Genomic DNA, 23,573 nt, shown 5'->3' on the forward strand with positions numbered 1-23,573 from the left:
TTTCCGCTGCGTTAATCTTGAAGCTTACCATGGCATCCAAATCGCTTTTTTGCATTCTTGTTTTGGTGGTTCTTCTCTCAATCCAAGCTGAAGGAAACAACAACAACTTCAACTTGGCTATGGCATCGAAATCTCTCTCTGACAAAGGCTATCATGCAATGTCCATGATCTTTGATGTCTTCTTCAAGACCCACGATGTTTCTGAATGGTTATCCGGCAATTCCACGTTCACTGTGTTTTGTCCTCCCGACGGTGCGTTCTTCGCCTCCAAGTATCCACAGCCGCCATTGACTCTGCTTCAGTATCAAGTTGTGCCTCTGAAGCTTGAGAGTGGGGATCTGGGTTCTCTTCCTCATGGTTCCAAGATTGATACTCTGCTTCTTGGCCATCCCCTGGTTGTGACTACTCTACAAAGCCAAGAATATCCATCCCTCAATGGAGTCAAAGTTACCGAATGGAATCTTTATAATGATGGAGGTTTGATTATTCATGGCGTTGATAACTTCTTTGATCCTGCTTTCCAGACCCTGATATATCCATGGTTCGATTTGAAGAACAATATCCACACAGAAGTAGTCAGTGGATTTTCTTGGGTGATAGGCAAATTGAAAGATACTTGGTTTTTGCTCTTAGCAATGGCGGTGTTTGGTCTGGGTCTCTACTTTGTTTGCTGCTGCAAACATAAAGAAGATGGATATGAGTGTATACAGCAGAAGGAGGAGGTAGTTGATCATGTTCTTGATGTTAAAGTTGTTTATGCTTAGTAATTAGTTCAATTAAAGGTGTAATTGGGGTTGCTGGGTTTAATTTTCTTTAATTGATTTGTTTAATTCAAGAACGAAGTGTAATTTGTTGATTGTAAGCTGCTTTGCTTCTGTTGTACTGTCACAGAGCTTTCAATAAGAATTGGTCAGAGAGAGATTTGAAGAGTGGATGTAGGCTATAATCCTATTATAGCCGAACCACTATAATACCTTGTCTTAATCTTATATATTTTTATTATTTCTCTTGTTTTATATTAAAGATACATTAGGATATCAATGTAATTGAAAAAAATATATATGCATGATCCTTTGAATACATTCCCTGTTATTGTTCATAATTATTGGGGACAACTGTTTTGAAAGCGGTTTAATATTTAAAAAAATAAAATGAATCTTCTTGGAAGACCTTACATATTTCTGGCCATTGTGTTTACGAATGTTCTTGGAAGACCTTATATATGTTTGGCCATTGTGTTTGGAACAAAAATTATTTGTCTTTATATTTTTGTTTCTTATTTGCTTTAGATTCAAGATTCATTAGGATACCAGTGCAATTATATTATGTATGGACTTGTTTTTGTTTTTTGGTTGAATATTTTCCCTGTTGTTGTTCATACTTACTGCGAAGAACTCTTTTGAAAGCAGCAGTTTAATATTTTAAAGAAATAAAATCTTGATGATCTTTAAAAACCTTCCATGTCTTTGGTCATTGTCTTTTTTATAAATAATTTTCGAAAACAAAATTACAAAATATGTAAAAAAAATATTTTCAAATATCATTTTAATATAGTCAAATGAGTTTGGCTCACTCAGTAAGCCGCACATACCAATGATCGAAAATATGCTTTAAAACACCAAATGGGGGAAAATTATTGTATTAAAAATAGAGAAAACAAATTACCATTTTGAGATATGTACTTAGAGCCCCTTAATTTCTTAAAACATTGCCAAATATCCGTAAGTTTCAGGCAATTTGGATGTCTTGCTGTTCTGTTTAGAAGAGAATTTTCAAACTTTTTCTAATTTGTTCCAGCTACAAATAGATAAACACATGATTTTTACATCCTCTGCAAAAATAAATCACCAAGTCTGTGGCATTTTATTATAATTAATGAAGGAAGATAGCTTGGTTGAACTGTCCCAATGGAATAATTCAACGTTGAGCATGGTAAATAGTAATTTCATTACAGCTTATGTGCTGTCCATGAGCTTAATTATAACAATTTTGTATTTTCAAAAAAAAAAAAAATCATAACAATTTTTGTTATTCTAAACCTGAAAGCAAGTAAACTAATGTTTGTTTCCCAGGAGCGTGGCGGTGAAGCCACCTCTTTTGTGTAAGCTACGTGTAACGTTTGCTTCCCTCTGGGACCCTTTTGGTTATATAACAGTGACTTTCAGCAAAAAAAAAAAAAAAAAGTAAATTAATGTTTGTTTACAATTTTTTTTTTTAATTTTTTTTATAGCAAAAGAATATATATTGCCATTTAACAAATTTCAAAAATTGAAGACTTCCAACTCGTATACTTCTAAGTGCGAAATAGAAGGGGTAAAAAAAAAGAAAACTCATATATGTCTTTGGTCAAGAAAATAGTTCAAACTGTTAATATATTTTTAAAAGGGTAAATTTTATTTACATTCCTTTTGTTTTGTCATATTTTATTTAAACCCATATTTTTGAAAAATTATAGTTAACCTTCCTTTAATATTTTATATATGTCAAAGCAAGCCTATTTACTGTTTTTCTCAGCTTTTACAAATTAATTATAACAATTAAAGCCCAAAAGAAAGTAAAAAATATATTTATTTTATAATAGAACATCATTATAAAAGTATTATATTTGGCATTTAATGTTAAAATTAATTTGTGAAAATTGACAAATAAATTTCTTTTGATAATTTTTGAAAACTAAAAGGAGGTAAATGATAATTTTTAAAAAATGTGGGATCTAAGTGAAACAATGATAAAATTGAATAATATAAATGGAAATTTTCCTTTGTAAACAATAAATAATAAAAAGATAACAATAAAATAAAATATGAAGCTTATCCAAGTTGAAGCAAAACAAGGTTAATTTATATAATGGTTTAGTAATTGGATACTCCTCAAGAGCTCTATTTCAATTTGATGTTTAATTTAGTATCCCAACATCTAAATAGATGTATAAGTATTACATACAAATTATAAAAATCAATTATACGGCTTATACCATTTTGAAAATATAACAATACCATTATTAGTAGTGAACTTTTCCGGATAGCCAAGTAAAATTAAAATCGTTCTAGGATTAGAACTAGGAAGTCGGTTCGTGTATATATATATATATATATATATGTATATAATTGCCTGGCTAATTCCTATCTTTCCCATAATACACTACACTACATTAATTATACTATCTCATACACACATGGCATCCAAATTAGTCTTGAGCGTTTTTCTTTTTCTGGTGCTTGTCTCAACTCAAGCTGAAGGAAACAACAACTTCAACTTGGTCATGGCATCAAGAACTCTCTCCGATAAAGGCTACCAAGTAATGTCAATGATCTTCCAAGTGTTCCTCAATGATCTCAATGTTTCAGGGCTGTTAAGGGGCAATTCTACTTTTATCGTTTTTAGGGTTCGTTTGGTATAGTTGATGAAACTAGAGCTTTAATCTGTAAAATTTTGTATAATAAATCTTTTTTGAAAAAAAAAATTTATTAAAAAGCTAATAAGTATTTGTTTGTAAATAAAAAAATTGCATTAAATGCTCATTAAACTGTATTAAATGCTTATTAAATTTCCATATAATGTAAAAAAGAAAAAATTTTTTAGAGAAGCTCAAAATTTGGACTTCTCTAAAACAACTTTAAAAAGTTTATTTTTTAATCAATAATTACTTATTGATTTTTATCAAACACCTTTATTTTTTTATAAAAGAGCTTTTGACATTCTAATAAAGTTTTTAAACTAAAAAAAAAACCTCTACCAAACAGAACCCTCAAGATTGTGCTTTCTTTTCCTCCAAATACACACAGCCACCATTAACTCTGCTTCAGTACCAGGTTGTGCCTTCGAAACTTGATGGCGAGGCTCTGCAATCTCTTCACCATGGTTCCAAGGTTGATACACTGCTTCTCGGTCATCCTCTAGTAGTCACTACTCTACCAACAGACAAATACACATCCCTCAACGGAGTCACAGTCACTGAATGGAATATTTATAACGATGGAGGTTTGATTGTTCATGGCGTTGATAAGTTCTTCAACCCTACTTTTCAGAACTTGATATATCCATGGTACGATGTGAAGAAAGATATGTTAGAAATTTTATGGATCTAAATATACATAATAAATTTCATAAATCATAAATTACTAACCTCCAAACGTAGCCATTGATAAATTAGATCTTTAATCTTGCAAAATAGAAACAACGTAAAGTAGTTCCTATGGACACGCTACTCTCAAACCACTCTCAGATTTCTGAAAACCCTAATCTTCAAATACTGTATGGTATATCTGCCTGCTTGCCCTATACCCTTTAAATAGTCTCTGCAAGTCAGACTTATCTATTAATTTTGACACACATAAAATAATAATAATTTGATAATATAATTATACTAGGAAAAATATGGATAAGTCAATGGACTTATAAAGAGAGGTGGTCCTCCAGTCCAATAGACCAACTGGAGTCTTATAGAGAGTGTGTGACCAAGGGCCCTACTACATAATAATAAAATAAGCTAGTCCCATTAATGGCATAAATAGGCCCTGTAAGTGAGTAATTGATTATGCCAAGTCCACAAATATTAATTTAATTCAACATTCTCCCACTTGGACTGCATAATCATCATCATATAAAATCCAAACTCACTTACTATAGAATCTCCCGAACCATAATGCCATTTCATCCAAATATATAGTATACCGACAGGGCACAACAATATACTAGACTAGGCAATAGAGATTCTCTCAGTAAATCTCCCATAACATTATACCATTTCAACTGAGTACTTTGCATGCTATAAACTCAGTCTAGGTAGTAGAGATTTATCTAACCATGTGCAATCCCCCAACACACAAAAACTATTTCATTTAAACACATTACGTATCGACAGGATACAACAATATACCCAAACTAGGTAGTAGGGATTCACCATGGCACCTGTGGATCAACATACACATATACATAGACTAATAGTCTCAACAGGCCTGTAAATATAAGGAGCAATAATATGTGTAATAAATCATCTCATAAATAAATAATGATCCATATACATCAATGTATTAAAATATTCAAAGAAATAAATAATACTCAACATGGATATTACAACAGAAAATATAACAAACTTCCACTGACCCACAGCAGTCTCAACTGCCTAACAATCCCATACGGGACACATGCTCCTCAAATATGCCTACCAGTAAAGCCTTGGTCAGTGGATCTGCCACCATGCTATAAGTCGGCGTGTGAACAACAGTAATAAGGCCCTCTTCAACTTTCTCCTTTACCACAAAATATTTCACATCAATGTACTTCACACTAGGAGTACCTTTTAAATTATTGGAGAAAGATACTGCTGCAGTATTATCACAATACATCATAATAGACCTCTCAATGGAGTCAACTACTCCTAAATCACGGATAAAATTCCGTAGACAAACTGCATGACGAGTAGCCTCATAACACGCCACATATTCTGCCTCCATAGTCGAGGATGCTGTCACTGACTGCTTGGCACTCCGCCAAGACACAACACCTCCTGCCATGATAAATATATAACCAGTGGTAGATTTCTTATCATCCATACAACCTTTATAGTCTGCATCACTATAACCACTATTTCAAGAGAGTTGGTGCGACGATATGTCAACATATGATCTTTAGTACCCTGAAGATACCTAAAGACCTTCTTAACTGCTTGGTAATGAATAGGACCAGGATTGCTCATAAATCTACCAAGCACACCCACAGCAAAAGCTATATTAGGCCGTGTACATACTTGAGCATACATCAAACTACCTACTGCTGAAGAATAGCGAACATTCTTCATTGCCATCCTTTCTCTATCATTCTTGGGACACTGATCTTTAGAAAACTTTTCACCTTTCGTACCGGTACACTTCCAGGAGAACAATTATGCATATCAAATCTCTTAAGGATTCTATCAATATAAGCTCTCTGAGACAATTGCAACACATAATTAGTCCTATCTCGAACAATCTTGATACCCAAAACAAAAGAATCCTCACCAAGATCTTTCATATCAAAATGGTTGCACAACATCTGCTTTGTCTCAGCTAATAGGTCAGTGTCATTAGTAGCCAAAAGTATATCATCAACATATAACACCAGAAATATAAAACTGCTCCCACTGACCTTCATATATATGCATCTATCAACAACATTCTCCTTAAAGCCATTTCGGGTGACAACCTCATCAAACTTAAGATACCATTGTCTTGAAGCTTGCTTAAGACCATAAATAGATTTCTTAAGCTTACAAACCAAATTACCATTCCCCGTTTGTTGGAAACCAACTGGTTGAACCATATATACATCCTCATATAAATCACCATTCAGAAAAGCAGTTCTGACATCCATCTGATGCAACTCCAGGTCATAATGCGCCACAATCGCCATAATGATTCTAAAAAAATCCTTTGTGGATACAGGAGAGAAAGTCTCTGTATAATCAATTCCTTCCTTTTGGCTAAACCCTTTAGCTACAAGTCTAGCCTTATACCTCTCCACTTGACCATTGGAGTCCTTTTTAGTCTTAAAGACCCATTTGCACCCAATAGGCTTGCTACCCTCTGGTAACTCAACCAAATCCCAAACTCCATTTGATGCCATGGATTTCATTTCATCTTCCATTGCATCCAACCAAAAATTTGAATTTGAACTGCTTATGACTTCCTCATAAGTGACTGGATCTGAATCATCACTTATGTCAAACTCATGCTCCTGTAAGTAAACTTCATAGTCATCAGGAATAGTTGATCTCCTAGTCCTTTGTGACCTCCTCAAAGGTACATCAGCATCTGCAGTAGCTGGAATATCCTGCTCTTCAACAATGAGTTCATTCTGACCAACTACTGGTTCATCAACTACTGGATCAACAATATCTCTATCAGGAACAACTATACTGGGAATGAAAACACTTTCTTCTCTAAATTGAGATTCCCTTGGACCATCACTATCACCAAACCCAAAATCATCTTCAAAATAAATGGCCCTGTCTGATTCCACGATCCTGGTGGTGTGAGAAGGACAAAAGAATCTTGAACCCCTAGATCCTATACAATAGCCAACAAAATATCCACTAATGGTTTTAGGATCCAACTTCTTAATTTGGGGATTATAAATCCTTACTTCAGCTTTGCAACCCCATATTCGAAAATGGTGCAAATTAGGCTTTCTTCCTAACCACAACTCAAAAGGTGTCTTAGGAACGGACTTACTTGGAACTTGATTCAAAATATAAGCCGCCGTCCTTAAAGCCTCTCCCCACAAATAATCTGGCAACCTAGAATTTGCCAACATAGACAGCACCATATCCAACAAAGTTCTATTCCTTCTCTCAGCTATGCCATTTTGCTGAGGTGTACTAGGCATCGTATATTGCGCATCAATGCCACACTCACACAAATAAATAGCAAAAGGCCCTGGATTCCTTCCAGTCTCATCATATCTACCATAAAACTCACCACCTCTATCAGACCTTATAACTTTTATTTTCTTATTCTTTTGAAGCTCCATCTTTACCTTAAACTCTTTAAAGGCAACTAAAGAATCTGACTTCTCACGAATAAGCTCAATATGTCCATAACGAGAGTAATCGTCAATGAAGGTAATAAAATATCTATAACCACCCAAAGCAGTTGGTGTAAAAGATCCACATATGTCAGTGTGGATTAACTCCAAAACATCTCCACACCTAGCTAACTTATCCTTTCTTACCTTGGCAGTTAACTTCCCTTTCACACATTCAACACAAGTCAATAGATCAGAGAAATCAAGATTAGGAAGTATCCCATCCTTTACTAACCTTTCCATTCTGTGCCTAGAAATATATCCCAAACGTTTATGCTATAACATTGAGGAATTGTCATTAACTCTTGGGCGTTTGGAAGCAACAATAGGAGCAACAACAGAATTAACAGAGAAATTGAGACCATTTTTAAATAAATCAAGCTTATATAAATTGCCACATAAAGTTCCAAAACCAACAACTTTACCATCCTGAAATAATTCAACTTTGTTATTTCCAAACAAAAAACTATAACCTTGACTATCCAAAACAGAAATAGATAACAAGTTTCTTCTTATTGAAGGTACATAAGAAACTTCTTGCAACTCCAAAACATATCCAGTGGCAAGCTTCAACTTGATTGTTCCCACAATGTCCACCTTCACTCTTGAGCTATCTCCCATATAAACATGCTGCTCAAGATTGGTTGGGCCCCTTCGGCTTATCATCCCCTGCAATGAATTAGTAACATGAATTGTTGCTCCAGTATCTAACCACCAAGAATTCATAGGCACATCGATAATATTGGTCTCAATCATTAAAATATTACATTTCTTCTCTTGCTTTCCCTTTAAGGTCCAACAGTCTATCTTCTTGTGTCCAACTTTATTGCAGTATCCACACCTTCCATTGAAGTACTCTTTCCTTTCTCTAATCTGAAAACCACCATCCCTCGGCCCTTTAGGCTTCATACCAGAAAACTTCTTCCTATTGGGGTTAAAACCCTGCCCAGACTTGAAACCTTGTCCTGGCTTAAATCCTTGTCCCTTCTTTTGGAAAAACTTCTTGGACTTATCTACCTGATGTGAAACTATAGCAACAGACCTAGACTTACTTAATTTAATATCATCATCTTCCTTGACAAGGATAGTAGTCAATTCCTCCAAACTACAACCTTCTTTCTTAGTATTCAAACTCGACCTTATATTATTAAACTATGATGGAAGATTCCTCATTATAGAATAGGTCAAGAACTCCTCTCCAATGTCCATCTTAAGATCCTTCGGCTTATTATAATAGGAAGAAAGTAGCATAATATGGTCCCTTACTCCTTTAATACCATCATACTTGGTATTATTCAATAGGTCTAAATAATGATGCTTCTCATTCATATCAAACTTGATAAACTTCTTTCCTATCTCTTCAAGAAGTCCCTTTGCAGTATCCACTTTAGGAATACTAGCATATATGGCCTCATCCATGTAATTCTCCATCATCATCATACAGCACTTATTAGAGTGCTTCCAATCCTCATAAAGTTTCTTAGCTGCTGCAGTACTCTCATCAGTCGGTATCTCTGGTGGATCTATCTCCAAAGCCAAATCCAATTTCATGAAGGTCAAATTCATAACTAAGGTTTTCTTCTATTTCTGATAATTTGTCCCATCCAATTTCATCATGGCAGTCATGGGCAGAAGGTTTGGGGTGCTACTAGCTGTAAAAATAATAAACAACAAGACATTCAAAAAATTTAAGACAATTCAATTACTATTTTTCAGCCCCTCAACACAAAAAAACAAACATAAATATCGTTTAGGGTCTTTGTAGCACTAAAGATACCCTTATGCGGGCCAATGACAGTCAACCAAATAACCACAATCAAATGCATTGAACTGAATCACCGACAGGGCAACTCAGAACCTGTAATACATGGCATTTAATTAACTTCCACTGCCATTTCAGGCGTCATACAAAGCAACTAAAACTATCGACAGGGTAACTTAGTTACCCGTATAGACCCTGGTTAATAAGTGAGAGAAAAATAACATATTGGCAATTTCATGAAATAGGCAAATATAAAACATCCCATCCATTATGCCAACATACATTACATTGGTACACATAATGCAGATAAAATAAGTCTCACGACAGGTGAGTACCTAAAATCCCACACTACTATACCAACTAGGCACAAAGCCTCTTTGGGTAAACTCACACAATCCAATTTTCCAATCATAAAGATTTAATTTAATTTAATAAAATTGGAATGTGATAATTAAACAAATAAATAAACAATAAATAATAAATTGAACAATTGAATCACTAAATTAATTAATAAATAAACAACAAATAAATCAGTAAAAAAAAAATAAGTTTTTTTTTTTGGCCTGCTGACATCATCTGCTGACGTCAGCAAACGACGTGTCGTGCTGACGTCAGCAGTCAGCCCAAACGGCATGTCGTTCGCGCCTTCTTCTTCACCCAACCGGGTTACGGGTGATCCAGTTCCAGTCCAAACGGGTCACGCGACCCGCTATCCTTACCCGGCCATATCTCACCGTTCCGGCCACCGTTTCCGACGATACCGGAGGCGTTAGTTTTGTCTTCCCTTGGGCAACGTTTCCCACAAATCAATTTGATTCAAAATCAACCCAAAATAAACATCCAAGCAAGGTTTATATTCGGCCATGGAAGTTTCAAAATCAACAGTTTTTACAAGGTTTTGAACCAAATTGATTAATCTAATTCACTCCATTCAAATTGAAAAACAATTTCCAAGTTAACCCAGATCATAAATTCATACAAAACAAATTTTCCCCAAAATTTTAACAAATACACGCCCGATATTTACAATTTTTCTTTTTTTTTTTTTAAGGATTTTCAGATCCAATTAGAAATAATAAACAATATAAAACACAATAAAGAAGAATTTTTCACCATACCCAGATCTTAATTCGAACTAAAACAAAAATTCACATAATTTGCACAAACTCAATATAAACCCGTTATTGCACAAGAAAGGAGAAATTAATCAATAAAATTCCATTCTTAAAATTTGGATCTCCAAACAAGCCACAAACACAGATGAATATCACATATTGGATTTCAGGAAACAAGCATATAATAGCAGAATCACAAGGACGAGAGAATAATTATAAAATAAATATCATGTCATCAATATACACGATAAAAGTTCAATAGCCGCATATCAATATAACAACAAATTTCAAAATAATTTATTATGTATATTAACCATGCTCTGATACCAATTGTTAGAAATTTTATGGATCTCAATATACATAATAAATTTTATAAATCATAAATTACTAACCTCCAAACGCAGCCATTGATAAATTAGATCTTTAATCCTACAAAATAGAAACAACGTAAAGTAGTGCCTATGGACACACTACTCTCAAACCATTCTCAGATTTCTGAAAACCCTAATCTTCAAATACTGTATGGTATATCTGTCTGCTTGCCCTAGACCCTTTAAATAGTCTCTACAAGTCAGATTTATCCATTAATTTTGACACACATAAAATAATTTGATAATATAATTATATTAGGAAAAATATGGATAAGTCAATGGGCTTATAAAGAGAGGTGGTCCTCCAGTCCAATGGGCCAACTGGAGTCTTATAGAGAGTGTGTGACCAAGGGCCCTACTACATAATAATAAAATAAGCCAGTCCCATTAATGGCATAAATAGGCCCTGTAAGTGAGTAATTGATTATGCCAAGTCCACAAATATTAATTTAATTCAACAAGATATCCACAGTGAAGCTAGTAACAGGTTTTCTTGGGTGATCAAAGGGCTTAGAGAGAACTTGTTTCCATTACTATCTTTGTTGGTGTTTGGTTTAATTTTAGTAGTGGTTTCACTTGGTATTCCTTTGTGGATTAACTATATTAGTAGCAGTGTTCATGGAGACGATAAATATGTTACTCTACAGGGTTGATGATGATGATGATGATGTTTAAGATTTGGTACCAATTAGATTGATTTTTCTCTAATCTTAGTTCTTTTATTTGAAACCAATTATTTTTTTATTTTATTTTATTTGTCTATGAAATATTTTTATGCATAATATTGTGCTCTGTTTTCTTACACATTTATAAAGGCATATTAATTAATATTCACTATTAATTGCTATTTGGGTCTTTGATTTGTCCTCATTTAGAGTATTGTGATTGTGAGGTTGATATATAATAATATGTTGGAATCTAATTGATTCTCATGCTCAAATTGTCGTATATAATAGCTGCCGTATAATTAACTTCATCGACCTTAAATTTATTTGATTTGGATTGTATCTTTTTTTAAAAAAAAAAAAAAAAAAAAAAAAAAAAACAACTTTTATCTTGTTTAGATGTTTATCTTCAGCCATTCTTTCTTAATCTATTGTTTTATGGAGATTAAAAGTGCACTAAACAATGTCTTTCCTCTAAATGTATCAGTTAATTGGTACACATTCACAGGGAAATTCTTGCTCGTTTTATGATTATTTGAACAAAATGAAGAGGTATTGGCACATTCACAGGGAAATTTTATAGATCTAAAATTGAACTTTGAAATAGAAGTATAGAAAAAAAAAAAAAAAATCCATATGCAAGATATTAGGAAGATTACAAAGTAGTGTCCAATCCCTCTGTAGAAAAGAGTTACATATATACTCGTTTCAACACCTCAACTCTTAGTCAAATTTAAATTTATTAATTAGGGTGCAGTAGCCTCATGCAAATAAGAATTTAGTACCTGTGTGTGTGTGTTAATCAGTCTAATATTTAAATGTGGTTCTTTGTATGGAAGTTGGTCAACGCAAGAGGGAGGGTTTTGCGTGCAACAAGCAAAAAAAAAGTAATTTTATTTAATAATTAACCAAAAAATTTAAATGATAACTTGGATTTAGTTTTTTTTTTTTATGTTTATTCCAAGTAACATATATATATAGTGCTACAGTTATCCATTATCTACTCTGTAACCTTATAAGATGCTTATATATATATATATATATGTACATGTGCCCTTTATGTAATGATTTAAAAGTGGCCCTTTTTTTTCATTATTTTAAAACAATCCTCCCATCTTAAACCCACTACCTCTTTTAGATATAAATGTGAGTGGGATACTAATTAACCAATATTACTTCACTAAAAGTGGCATATTATATGATTTTTAAAAAAAAATGGTAAATGAAGCTTTGTGCACCATATTGTTAAGTGTTTTATCGTATATTGTGAAGTGACACAGCCTTGGTTTCTTTGGTTCCTTTGCATTCTTTTTACTCTTGGAGGCTTATTTGAAGTGTGAACAAGGAGGGAACAAGAAGACACAAGTGCAGCTTTTACTCTTCATCAAATATGTGCCCTACAATTGTGTTTTCTTAATTTTTGTTCTTTATTTCAATTGTTGAACATGGTTTTTAGTATTTTGATGATAAATTTTATTTTTATTATGAACTGATTTTATTTTCTAGTATTTGGATGTAACCCATTTTATGAATTTTTAATTTATTTATGCATTTAACATTTTTGATTATAAATTTATTTGTTAATAATTTATTATGTATATAATGCTTTCGTAGGATATTGATCTCCATGAATTATTTTGATATAGTTTATATCTAAGAATAGGATAAATTATGAGAAAGGGCAATAACTTACATGATGAATAGGAATATTAGCATGCAAATTGTGTTATTTTTATCTTTTGAGGCCATAAAAATACTTGGTCATCATTGTTATTGTAGTTTGCATGTCTTAGGACTTAATTAGATAATCCTAAATTAGGAATAATTAGATTACTTATGTGAAATATACCAATTAATTAAGAAATTAACAATTTGGATATTTTATGATTAAGTGTTGATTAACAATTTTAATTAATTAATTTGGTTCCATGCATAATTATCTAAACTTAAAGTAATATGTAGTGAATTTCATGCGTTAGTCTCATCATTATTATATTATTCTCTCAATTTAATTGTTTGTTATGCTTTTAATTGTTTAGTTTAGTTTAGAATTTCATTTTATTTTTTAGAATTCAACAAATCTTGGATGTTTAACTAATATTACAATTTAATTAGAATTAACAATCTACAATTTCCTAGGTTCGATAATCTAGTTTACTTAAAACCACTTTATTACTTATCCGATTTATATACTTACGAGTTAATTTTCACCCAACCTTCCGTCGTTCCATGAACTTGCCCATATCTCTTTAGTTTAATTCATCAACTAGCCTCTCTCGACCTTTAATCTTCAAGATAACCCAACAAAAGCATCTTTTTTCATTTGTGATTTCTCCATTAACAGGGAGCTCCAATCTTATGCAATATGATAAAAAAACTTACCCTAAATCAAGGTTACAAGAAAAGCAAAATTCCGATTTATTCTTTCCACCACTGTTCTTTCCTTGTTGAACCTTTGACCAAGCTTCAGATACATAAACTCAAGATAGTTATCTCATTTCCTAAACAATTCTTAACCAAAAAACCAAATAAAACAAAATTGCCAATTAAATGGGATAGGTTTAAAAAAATAAAAATTGTAATATTTGCGAAGAAATATAAAAACCTAATTTATGGAGATGAAGAAAAGATTGAAGATCATAAAGGCATAGTTGTTGGACAAGAAGAGAAAAATCCATATTGAGTTAAAGATTAGAGATAAGCAAAGAAAAACCCTTTTTTTTTTTTTTTCTCCCTTTTTCCTCAGTCTCTTTTCTCGTGCGGTTCCTACAAGCTCGCAGCAAAACCAGAGGTCACCACAATCACAATGTTTGGATTCGGCAAGAAAGAGGACCAAACTTGTCCGAGAAGTAGATAGGCTTGGATTTTGTGAAAGAAAAAAGAAATTGCATATTTTCAACTAATAATAATAATAATAATAATGATGTGTATAAAAGGGGGACTTTTTTTCCTTTTTTTTCATATTAGTTTTTTTTTTCTATTTATTATTATTTTATATATATATATATATATATATATATATAGATTTTGCCAAATTCAAATATAGTCTTTAATATCTAAACTAACATCTAAGCTTGCTTTTTTTTTTTTTTTTAACTCTTGAATAACATTGCATCAAGAATTAATATTTAAAATTATAATTATTAATCATCGAATTTTGATAGGTTTATATTTTCTAAAAAATTTTTAGTATGTCATTAAATTAATATTTGATTAATTTTTAAAATTTAAATCCTAATCATTGATATGATTTAAGAGCTAAAAAAATTAATTAATGATAAAATTATCAGATCATTTTAATATAAATTTGACTCTTTATATATATATAATGAAATTTTACTGTGCAGACGTTTGTATTTTTTTATTTTACTGACGTTCGTAAAAATAAAAGTTTTTTCAAAAATCATCATCAATTTTTTTAAAAATTGTCATTTTTGTATATATGATTGATGATTGTTTTGAAAAAACTGTCATTTTTGCGGATATTTATATAATAAAAAAATATAAACATCCGCATTATAAAAATATTATATATATATATATATATATATATATATATATCATATTATATATCAATATATCAAATTATATTTAAAGATAAATATATATTATATTATAAAAATACTATTTTACCTTTCAACTATTAAGTTTAATGGATTGTTAGGGTCGAAACTATAGTTAAATTATTTAAATTTATAAAATTTAAAATTGATATTAGCCAAACTTTATGAATTACAGATGAAAATAGCCCTTTTAAAATCATTGTAACAATATGTATCTATGGCAAATATAATTTGAACGTTATTTTATTAATTTTGAATTAAATAAAAAAGGTTTTGTTTTTGATTAATTTCATAAACACCCCTTGAGATTTAGTATAATATTAAGCAAACCCCCGCGGTTTAAGAAATAACAAAAAGCTTCATCACCGTTAATCGAATTCTGTTAATATTAACGGCAGAAGGGTATAATGGTAAAATCATATATTTTCCTTTTTTTTCCTTTTTCTAAATTGGTTTCTCTTTTGTTTTATTAAAAAAAAAAAAAAATTCTTCACTTGATCTTAGCCAAAATGCCCGGAGAGAAAATTTTGTTTCAAAAAAAAAAAAAAAAAATTCTTGATCCCCTTTTCTTTCAAGATGCTTCCTCCCAATCCACCATCAACTGTGTGTCTTCTTCGATTTATTTTTTATTTTTTATTTTTTAGTGTTCTCAAAATTTAGACCTAATATTTTGTCAATTACATTGATTGCGGGAGTTGAAAAACTTCATTGGTATCTCATTCTCTCTCCCAAACTTCATTTTTTTTTTTTCAAGTTTCCAATTGCACAACCTGCCACCCCTACAGGAAAACCCCTCCCAATTCATATTGTGGTTGTGGGGTCAACCGAATTCTATTTTCCTCCCATTTTCTCCCATTTTCTCTCTTTCTTTCCCAATATTTTTGTTGCCTCCCAATTCATATTGTGGTTATGGGGTCAACCGAATTCTATTTTCCTCCCATTTTCTCCCATTTTCTCTCTTTCTTTCCCAATATTTTTGTTTTTTCTTTTTCCTTCTGTTTTCATTTTTTTTTTTTTTTGATGAAATTGATCTCTCTTTCCCTTCCATGATTTTCTCCCAACAATTTCTTATCATTCTTGATCTCTCCCACATACACAAACACGGCCTAAGAAATTAATCTGCAAAAGGCAATGAAGAAAGTTTGGGCACTGTGCATGGTAAGCCAGTGAAGGAAAGGAAGGGGGTTGACAGTGAGCATTAGGACTACATAGTTGAAGTTAGAGCCTTTCGTTTGTTTAAAATTGTTGCAAACATGAATATATGTAAATACATGTGGACAATTTAATATAAAATAAATAAAATTAAATATAAAATAATTAAAATATTATAGAATTTGTAGGTTTTTAAAATTGATCTGCTTTCTAAAAAGAATGACCGAGGACTGTGTGATACTACAGTGTCCTTAAAACGTTTTACGTCCACCGGTACAGAAGTTTTGTAGCAAACGTCTCCCAGGATACAACGACTGCAAAAGCTTTCAGATTCAGCATTTCTGACGCTTTTCTCTTCGAACTATCTAAGTACCTTCCTTTTACCACTGTTGTTTGTTCTCTCTCGTTCAACTTCAAAAAAAAAAAACTTGTTTTTTCTTATTTTCTGTAAAAAAATTGTAAAAACATTATCAAAAAACGTGTAAGTCACCAACTCTAAACAATGTAAATTGTAAAGCCTTCAAACTCTCAACTTCCCACGTTCAAAAATATTTTTATTTTATTCAAAAATAATGTTTTTCCAAAACAGAAACAAACAAAAGCCCAAAACTTTTTGAAGCCTAAATCATTTACATATATATGGGCCTAAACTCTAACAAAAATAACATCGGTGGGGGGTATGGATTGGCATAAAAATTGAAGATGAAATTTAAAAAACAAAAATTATTTATTTAACAAATTATTTAAAATCTTCTTATATAATTCAAATTCATGCTCTTATAAATATAAATAGGGGTGTTTACCCACTAAAAATATCTATTGTAGTTATCCTGATCTTATATATGGAATTTAAAAACTCTATTTTTTAATTAATCATTTCGGTGCATTATTGTTACTACTGTGAATTTTCTTATAATTCAATATAAGATTTTTTAAATTTGATAATATGGGTGAATAATAATTGGCTATTTGATCGATTATATTAATATTATTCAAATTTTGGAGAATTCTAGATGTATGTACTTGTATGAATTCTCTATTATAAGCAATTCCCACACAAAACTCTGGATAAGAACTTACGTATAAGAGAAAGGTATTAGTACTTGTGAACAATAATTAATATCACTCTTTTGAGTATGGCTGGCAAAACTTAGTTGGCCTGGCGCCCAAAAAGAGTAATTGCGTTTGATTTAATATAACAATGTTTATCTATATGATTAGTGCAAATGTAATAATGAGCTAAGATTAAGGAATTTATAATATAAAAACTAAATTATAAAATTAATGAAAAGCCACCATATACATGTATATAATATAGCTTTTGCCTTACTGCCATGATGTAACCATTTTTAATATGCAAAAGTTCAACGAAATGCATTATTTAAGCTGATTCTCAATCACTCTGTTTTCTATGCATATAATATAACATACAGTTATTGTCTCTGTCAATTGTAATACATATAAACTTTCAAAAATAAAAATTGCAACTTCCACGCAATTTCCTTATTCAAAACTGACAGATAAACTCAAAAATAGCAAAAGAGCATAACATTTCCACTCAAAGGCTAAAGCAAAGAAAAACAAACAGAAAAAGAAAAAAGAAAAAAAAAAAGAAGAAGAAAAAGTTCATTTTACCAGGATAAAACAATGCTTCAAAAGCACGTTACGCTGAAACTTTCATTTTGTATATTTATTTTTCAGACTGAAAAAAAAAAAAAAATGTTCATTACGCGCAAAATATTTGCCAACTTTTACATGCTCATTTAAGCCATAAATTAAGATATAGCTAAGAATGTCATTTCATAAATAAAAGCCGCGTAATTGGCAATAACTAAAAAGAAAGTCTACAATTTTTAGGATTAGGAAGAACACAGTTTGAAAAACCCACGCATACGTACCACGAAGTTGTCAACTCGTTAACGCAATGTGGTCACATGTCTTATTAGCTCTGTGTGTTACCACTGCGTGAGCCATGTGTTCTTTTACTTTTACCCCACTTTTGGCTTTACATACCTCTATGATCGGATGGTCTTAAAATTGCCACGTTTGATAGATTCAACATCAACCATCCGATGCATCATATTTTCCATGTTTCTTTGTTCCCATGAATTTCATAATGATCTCATTATATTGTTTCCTTATGATTATATATATTTATATATATATACACATTTCTTTTACTCCAATGACAAGATTGTTTTTTCCATTTTCCTGACACTTTGATTTCTTCGAAAGAGGAAACTACAGAAAAACTTATATTATATTTATCCACTTATGGTTTTTTTTAATTGTACTTTCTCCCACTAACGAAGAAAAAACCATAGTGTTTTTGTTATTTTGGTACGGATATTATTTTAAATTGAAAGAAATAAAATAAAATTGAACTTTGATTTATTCTTCAGTCCAAATGTTATAATCCTACTACTGTAAAGTTATAATTTTTATAGGTGAAAATGGGGAGAAAAAAAAAAAGGAAATAACTTTAAATGTTGAAGCACTGGTTACTTAGTTCCAGTGAAGGTCTTTTTTTTTATTATTATTATTATTTTTTCACCTCCTCCACTCCTGTGCCCTGTTTCTTCTTTGTAGGTTGTGAAAAGTTCAACAATTCCACTTAATTGAATAGTTGACCCAGTTCTATTTGTATCGTTCAGCCCTAGTTTATTTACGTTTAGGCCCTTCCAAAACTCAATCCAAAGTTGCCTTCTTTTTTCATCACATTCTCTGCATATTCTCTCAAATTCCTTTCTGGGTTTTCATTTTTCTGACCTCTCCATCAAGATAACGACTCGAAGTTCATTCTTTTTGATCCCTCTGATCCAAAAATATTTTCCTCTTCTGAAACTCAATATAAATCTGGTTTTTTTTTTAGTCAACTTTAGTCAATCACCAAGTCTCTCTGATCCAGAACCTCCATTGATCTCATCCCCTTGAATTTGCAGAAATATAGCTCCCAAGACAATAAGAAGATATGGGTTGCTTTTTGAGCAAAGGCAAAGATCCAGAGCCACAGTATAATGGTTATAGATCGGGAGGAGGTGGTGGTGGTGGAGCTCGCTATGAAAAGATCCATGAACCTGTTCACCAATCCAAAGCCGCAGTTCAGCAACCCCAGCAATTACCTGAAAAACGTACTGTAGCAGCAGCCCATCCAGAATACCAATCAACAGGGAAGCCATCGGTTTCTGCTCCTGTTCGTAGCCCAAAACATGTTGTCAGGTCGGATACAATTCTTGGCAAACCATATGAAGATGTCAAACTGTTCTACAGCATGGGAAAAGAATTGGGTAGAGGTCAGTTTGGTGTGACTTATCTTTGTACTGAGAATTCAACAGGGCGTCAATTCGCTTGCAAGTCTATATCAAAGAGGAAGCTTGTCAGCAGGAATGATAAAGAGGATATTAAGAGAGAGATTCAGATTATGCAGCATTTGAGTGGGCAGCCTAATATCGTTGAGTTCAAGGGTGCTTATGAGGATAAGCAGTCGGTCCATCTTGTTATGGAGCTTTGTGCTGGTGGTGAGCTCTTTGATCGGATTATTGCCAAGGGTCATTACACTGAAAGGGCAGCTGCTTCTATATGTCGGTCAATTGTTAATGTTGTCCATATCTGCCATTTCATGGGTGTTATGCATAGGGACCTCAAGCCTGAAAATTTCTTGCTATCTAGCAAGGATGAAAATGCCCTTTTGAAGGCAACAGATTTTGGGTTGTCGGTGTTCATAGAAGAAGGTACCTAATTTTATTCATTTATATTTAATTTGTTCGAATTTTTAAGATGAGCGTAGGGTTAGTTACTCGCTTAACGGTTCTGTAATTGTTCACTTGGATGCTAAATTAATGCCCTCTATGTGGAAGGAATCATGACAGGAAGTGAGGAGCATCTTGATGAAATATTGCTCTTCTCTTGCATTTTGCCATTGGGGTTTTTTTGCTTGTCATATGTATAGAATTTTTAATCTTGATCCTGGAGCAGAAAGTTAATTCAGAAATTTGACTGATTCAGAACTTAGCAGGATTTGCTGTAGTATTGTAAAAGTTTGAGTTAAAGGCTAAGCTAATTTGCTCAATTACTATGATAATTATCTCTGCCACGCTTTTATAGAGACTTTCTTTAACAATTTTCTGAACTTCTGTTAACACCTTTTTAGATGTCTGCACTTCATAACTATATTTCCTTGTATAACATCATGAACTTATGTTGTAAAACTCTTTTAAGAGTAAGAATTAAATTTTTTGTACGCAATAATAATAATAATAATATATATATATATATATGTATATATAATATTTGCTGATTTCAATTGCATTCTGAGATTTGAATTGTTTTTGTTATCCTCAATTGTAGCTAGGGGGTACATTGTTCTTTGAATTGTGTATCACCTTCAGAGAACATACATGTCGTAGGCTAGTCTGACAGCTATTAACTTTGTCAAAGTATTTTGATGTTTAGTTAACAGAAAACAGCTTATAGTTTCTATACTTTTCACCTGTATTAGGGATTAATATCTTTCATTTGGTGATACTCTTACCAGGAAAGGTGTATCGGGATATAGTTGGGAGTGCTTACTACGTTGCTCCTGAGGTACTAAAGCGCAGATATGGCAAAGAAACTGACGTTTGGAGTGCTGGAGTTATATTGTACATTTTACTTAGTGGTGTACCTCCATTTTGGGCTGGTAAAACCATATTTCTGTTTTGTTTTACCAATCGGTAGTCAAAATTTTTCTACTTGGTTCTAAACTTAAAAGTTCTTTTCTAATTGGTGGAAATAATGAGTTTTGATATTTGCAACTTACAGAAACCGAGAAGGGGATATTTGATGCCATATTGCAAGGAGATATTGATTTTGACAGTCAACCATGGCCAACTATATCAAGCAGTGCGAAGGACCTTGTCAGGAAGATGTTGACCCAGGATCCCAAAAAGCGTATCACTTCGGCTCAAGTGCTGGGTATGAACCTCTTATTGTGATATTGCAGCTTGGTAACTAGTTTATTTTCTCTAGAGTTTCAGATTTTTGTTATGGTTGTTGGATACAATTATGCTCTCTTCTTAAAACAACTATGTTTTTATGAGTCATTACAAAGATAAATTTACATATAGGTCTTTTTAAGTAACAGAGGTGGCATAAAAAATATGGGGACCAGTAAGATGTGATATCTGTAGCAATGGAGACATGGATCAACACAATTTTGAATAATCCCATATCTGCACGAAGAATTACGCCATCAGAAGCCTTTTCAAGTCGAGACATATTTAGACTTTAATACATGTCTTTGACGGTTTTTCATTACTTCTATGTTGTTCCCAAGCATCCTGGTTTTTTAACATCTAAACCTGTTTGGGTAAAGACAGTCTGGATTCTAGTAATGCTTAGCATTATAAATCAGGATCATCTTTTAACTAATTTCCATGTGGTCCTGTCATTAGGCACCCTTACAGATGCTTTGTTTGCCTCATTACTTGAACGGTTCTCTTCTAACTGAAATTTGAATTTGCATGGCTGGTTCAGAGCACCCATGGATAATTGAAGGTGGAGAAGCATCAGACAAGCCAATTGACAGTGCAGTCCTTTCCAGGATGAAGCAATTCAGAGCAATGAACAAACTGAAAAAACTTGCACTGAAAGTAGGTCTATCAAAACATGCAATTATCTTCATCGCATTTTTAAAACTGATGCAATAGTTTTGCTTCTTTATTTTATTATTTTATTTATTTCTACAGGTAGTGCTACATATAGCACATATGCTTCTTGTCTAATATAATGAAACGTGACCATAACTATTATGATTACAGGTCATTGCAGAAAATCTTTCTCAAGAAGAAATCCAAGGTCTGAAGCAAATGTTTACAAACATGGACACTGATAACAGTGGCACCATCACCTACGATGAGCTGAAGGCAGGATTAACCCGACTTGGCTCTAAGCTCACTGAGGCTGAAGTCAAGCAGCTCATGGAAGCTGTAGGATATTATTGAAAGTATCCTTAATATTTGTATGCGTCTTTAGCAATTTAGCCAACTTATTCTTCAAATTCTTTTCAGGCTGATGTGGATGGGAATGGAACAATTGACTACATTGAATTTATCACTGCTACAATGCACAGACACAGACTAGAGAGGGAAGAACATCTTTTCAAAGCCTTTCAATATTTTGATAAGGACAATAGTGGGTAAAGTCATTTCTTCTGAGCTCTGAATATTTTGACTGTTCAGCAACTTGGTAATTAACAATCTTATAACAACTGCCTGAGCTTGCTTTTCCTGGTTGTGAGCGTTGTAAATCCATTTATAAGACGAGAGCTTCTTTTTTCTTTCTTTTTGGTTTTTTGTTTTTCCCAATTTGTGCACTATAATTTTATCTCCTATATTTTGTCTTACTTTGGGCCTTTATTTTCTTACTCTTTCCTCAATTGGATTTTGGAAATTGTCAGTAGCTATTATTCTCTAGGGGACATACGAGCATGTGGAATTACGATTTCAGGATAATAGACATGTTAAGATATTTTTCTTAGAAAACCCTTATTGAATTATGAACTTTAGCTATTCCATGTTTCAAATATAACATATGACCAAAGGATCTAATTGACCATAGATAATGGAGTTAGGGGGAGCAATTACTTAGCTAGACCTTAATCTGGTTTTTAGGAATAAATACTCAATTTATTGAGTGAATTTATTTATTTATGCTTTTGTGATATTTTACAGGTTTATCACAAGGGATGAATTAGAATCAGCAATGAAAGAATATGATATGGGTGATGATGCCACAATCAAGGAAATAATATCAGAAGTTGACGCAGATAATGTAAGCTTGTCTTCATTGATTTCAAATGCAACTCAATTTTTCTTCATTGTCATCATTATTGACGTTCTGTTGGTTAACAGGATGGTAGGATCAACTATTCTGAATTTTGTACAATGATGAGAAGTGGAACCCAGCAGCAGGGAAAACTCTTCTAGATGGCAACAAGCCAAAAATTCCACACCAGAACAAACTTGCGAGTGGCACTTTGAGCCATACTATTAGGAATCCTTGTTCCAAACGCTTTCAATCGTAGGGTAGATGTTTGCCACTATCAACCTGAGGTTTTCAATTTGGATTGCTTTTGAATTTACAATTACCATCAGTTGTGCATAAGAAGTCATCAATTAATTTTGTATAATTTTTTTTTTCTGTTTTTTTCTTTTTTAATTTATTTTGGTTCGTTGATGGTTGGAGGAGTTCCTATTTGAAGAGAAAATGTACTATGTGTTATAGCTACTAGCCCTGGAAAGCCTTTCTTAAATTTTCTCAAACCAGTGGTGATATATCAGCATGGCATTAAATTTTAGTCATGAATCCTCATTATCTCCAAGCTTGTGATCAACCTTTGCACA

General features: G+C 32.4%; 3 protein-coding genes across 3 annotated transcripts; all 3 read left to right on the forward strand.

The window, feature by feature from the left end:
* Positions 1-11: 11 nt before the first annotated feature.
* On the forward strand, positions 12-935 carry LOC125419836 (uncharacterized). Its single transcript, XM_060813902.1, has one exon. It carries the CDS (start codon positions 30-32, stop codon positions 762-764), a length of 735 nt encoding a protein of 244 aa, XP_060669885.1. The 5' UTR covers positions 12-29; the 3' UTR covers positions 765-935.
* A 2,240-nt stretch (positions 936-3,175) lies between these two features.
* Positions 3,176-4,088, forward strand: LOC132800434 (uncharacterized). Its single transcript, XM_060814076.1, has 2 exons — positions 3,176-3,394; positions 3,786-4,088. The coding sequence occupies exons 1-2, from the start codon at positions 3,176-3,178 to the stop codon at positions 4,086-4,088; spliced, it is 522 nt and encodes a 173-aa protein (XP_060670059.1).
* Positions 4,089-18,762: 14,674 nt separating this feature from the next.
* On the forward strand, positions 18,763-23,535 carry LOC107433024 (calcium-dependent protein kinase 2). Its single transcript, XM_016044267.4, has 8 exons — positions 18,763-19,922; positions 20,726-20,869; positions 20,992-21,144; positions 21,706-21,821; positions 21,990-22,157; positions 22,239-22,366; positions 22,902-23,001; positions 23,082-23,535. Exons 1-8 carry the CDS (start codon positions 19,163-19,165, stop codon positions 23,154-23,156), a joined length of 1,644 nt encoding a protein of 547 aa, XP_015899753.1. The 5' UTR covers positions 18,763-19,162; the 3' UTR covers positions 23,157-23,535.
* The last annotated feature ends 38 nt before the right edge of the window (positions 23,536-23,573 follow it).

This window comes from Ziziphus jujuba, chromosome 1, assembly GCF_031755915.1.
Source record: "Ziziphus jujuba cultivar Dongzao chromosome 1, ASM3175591v1".
Classification (NCBI taxonomy): domain Eukaryota; kingdom Viridiplantae; phylum Streptophyta; class Magnoliopsida; order Rosales; family Rhamnaceae; genus Ziziphus; species Ziziphus jujuba.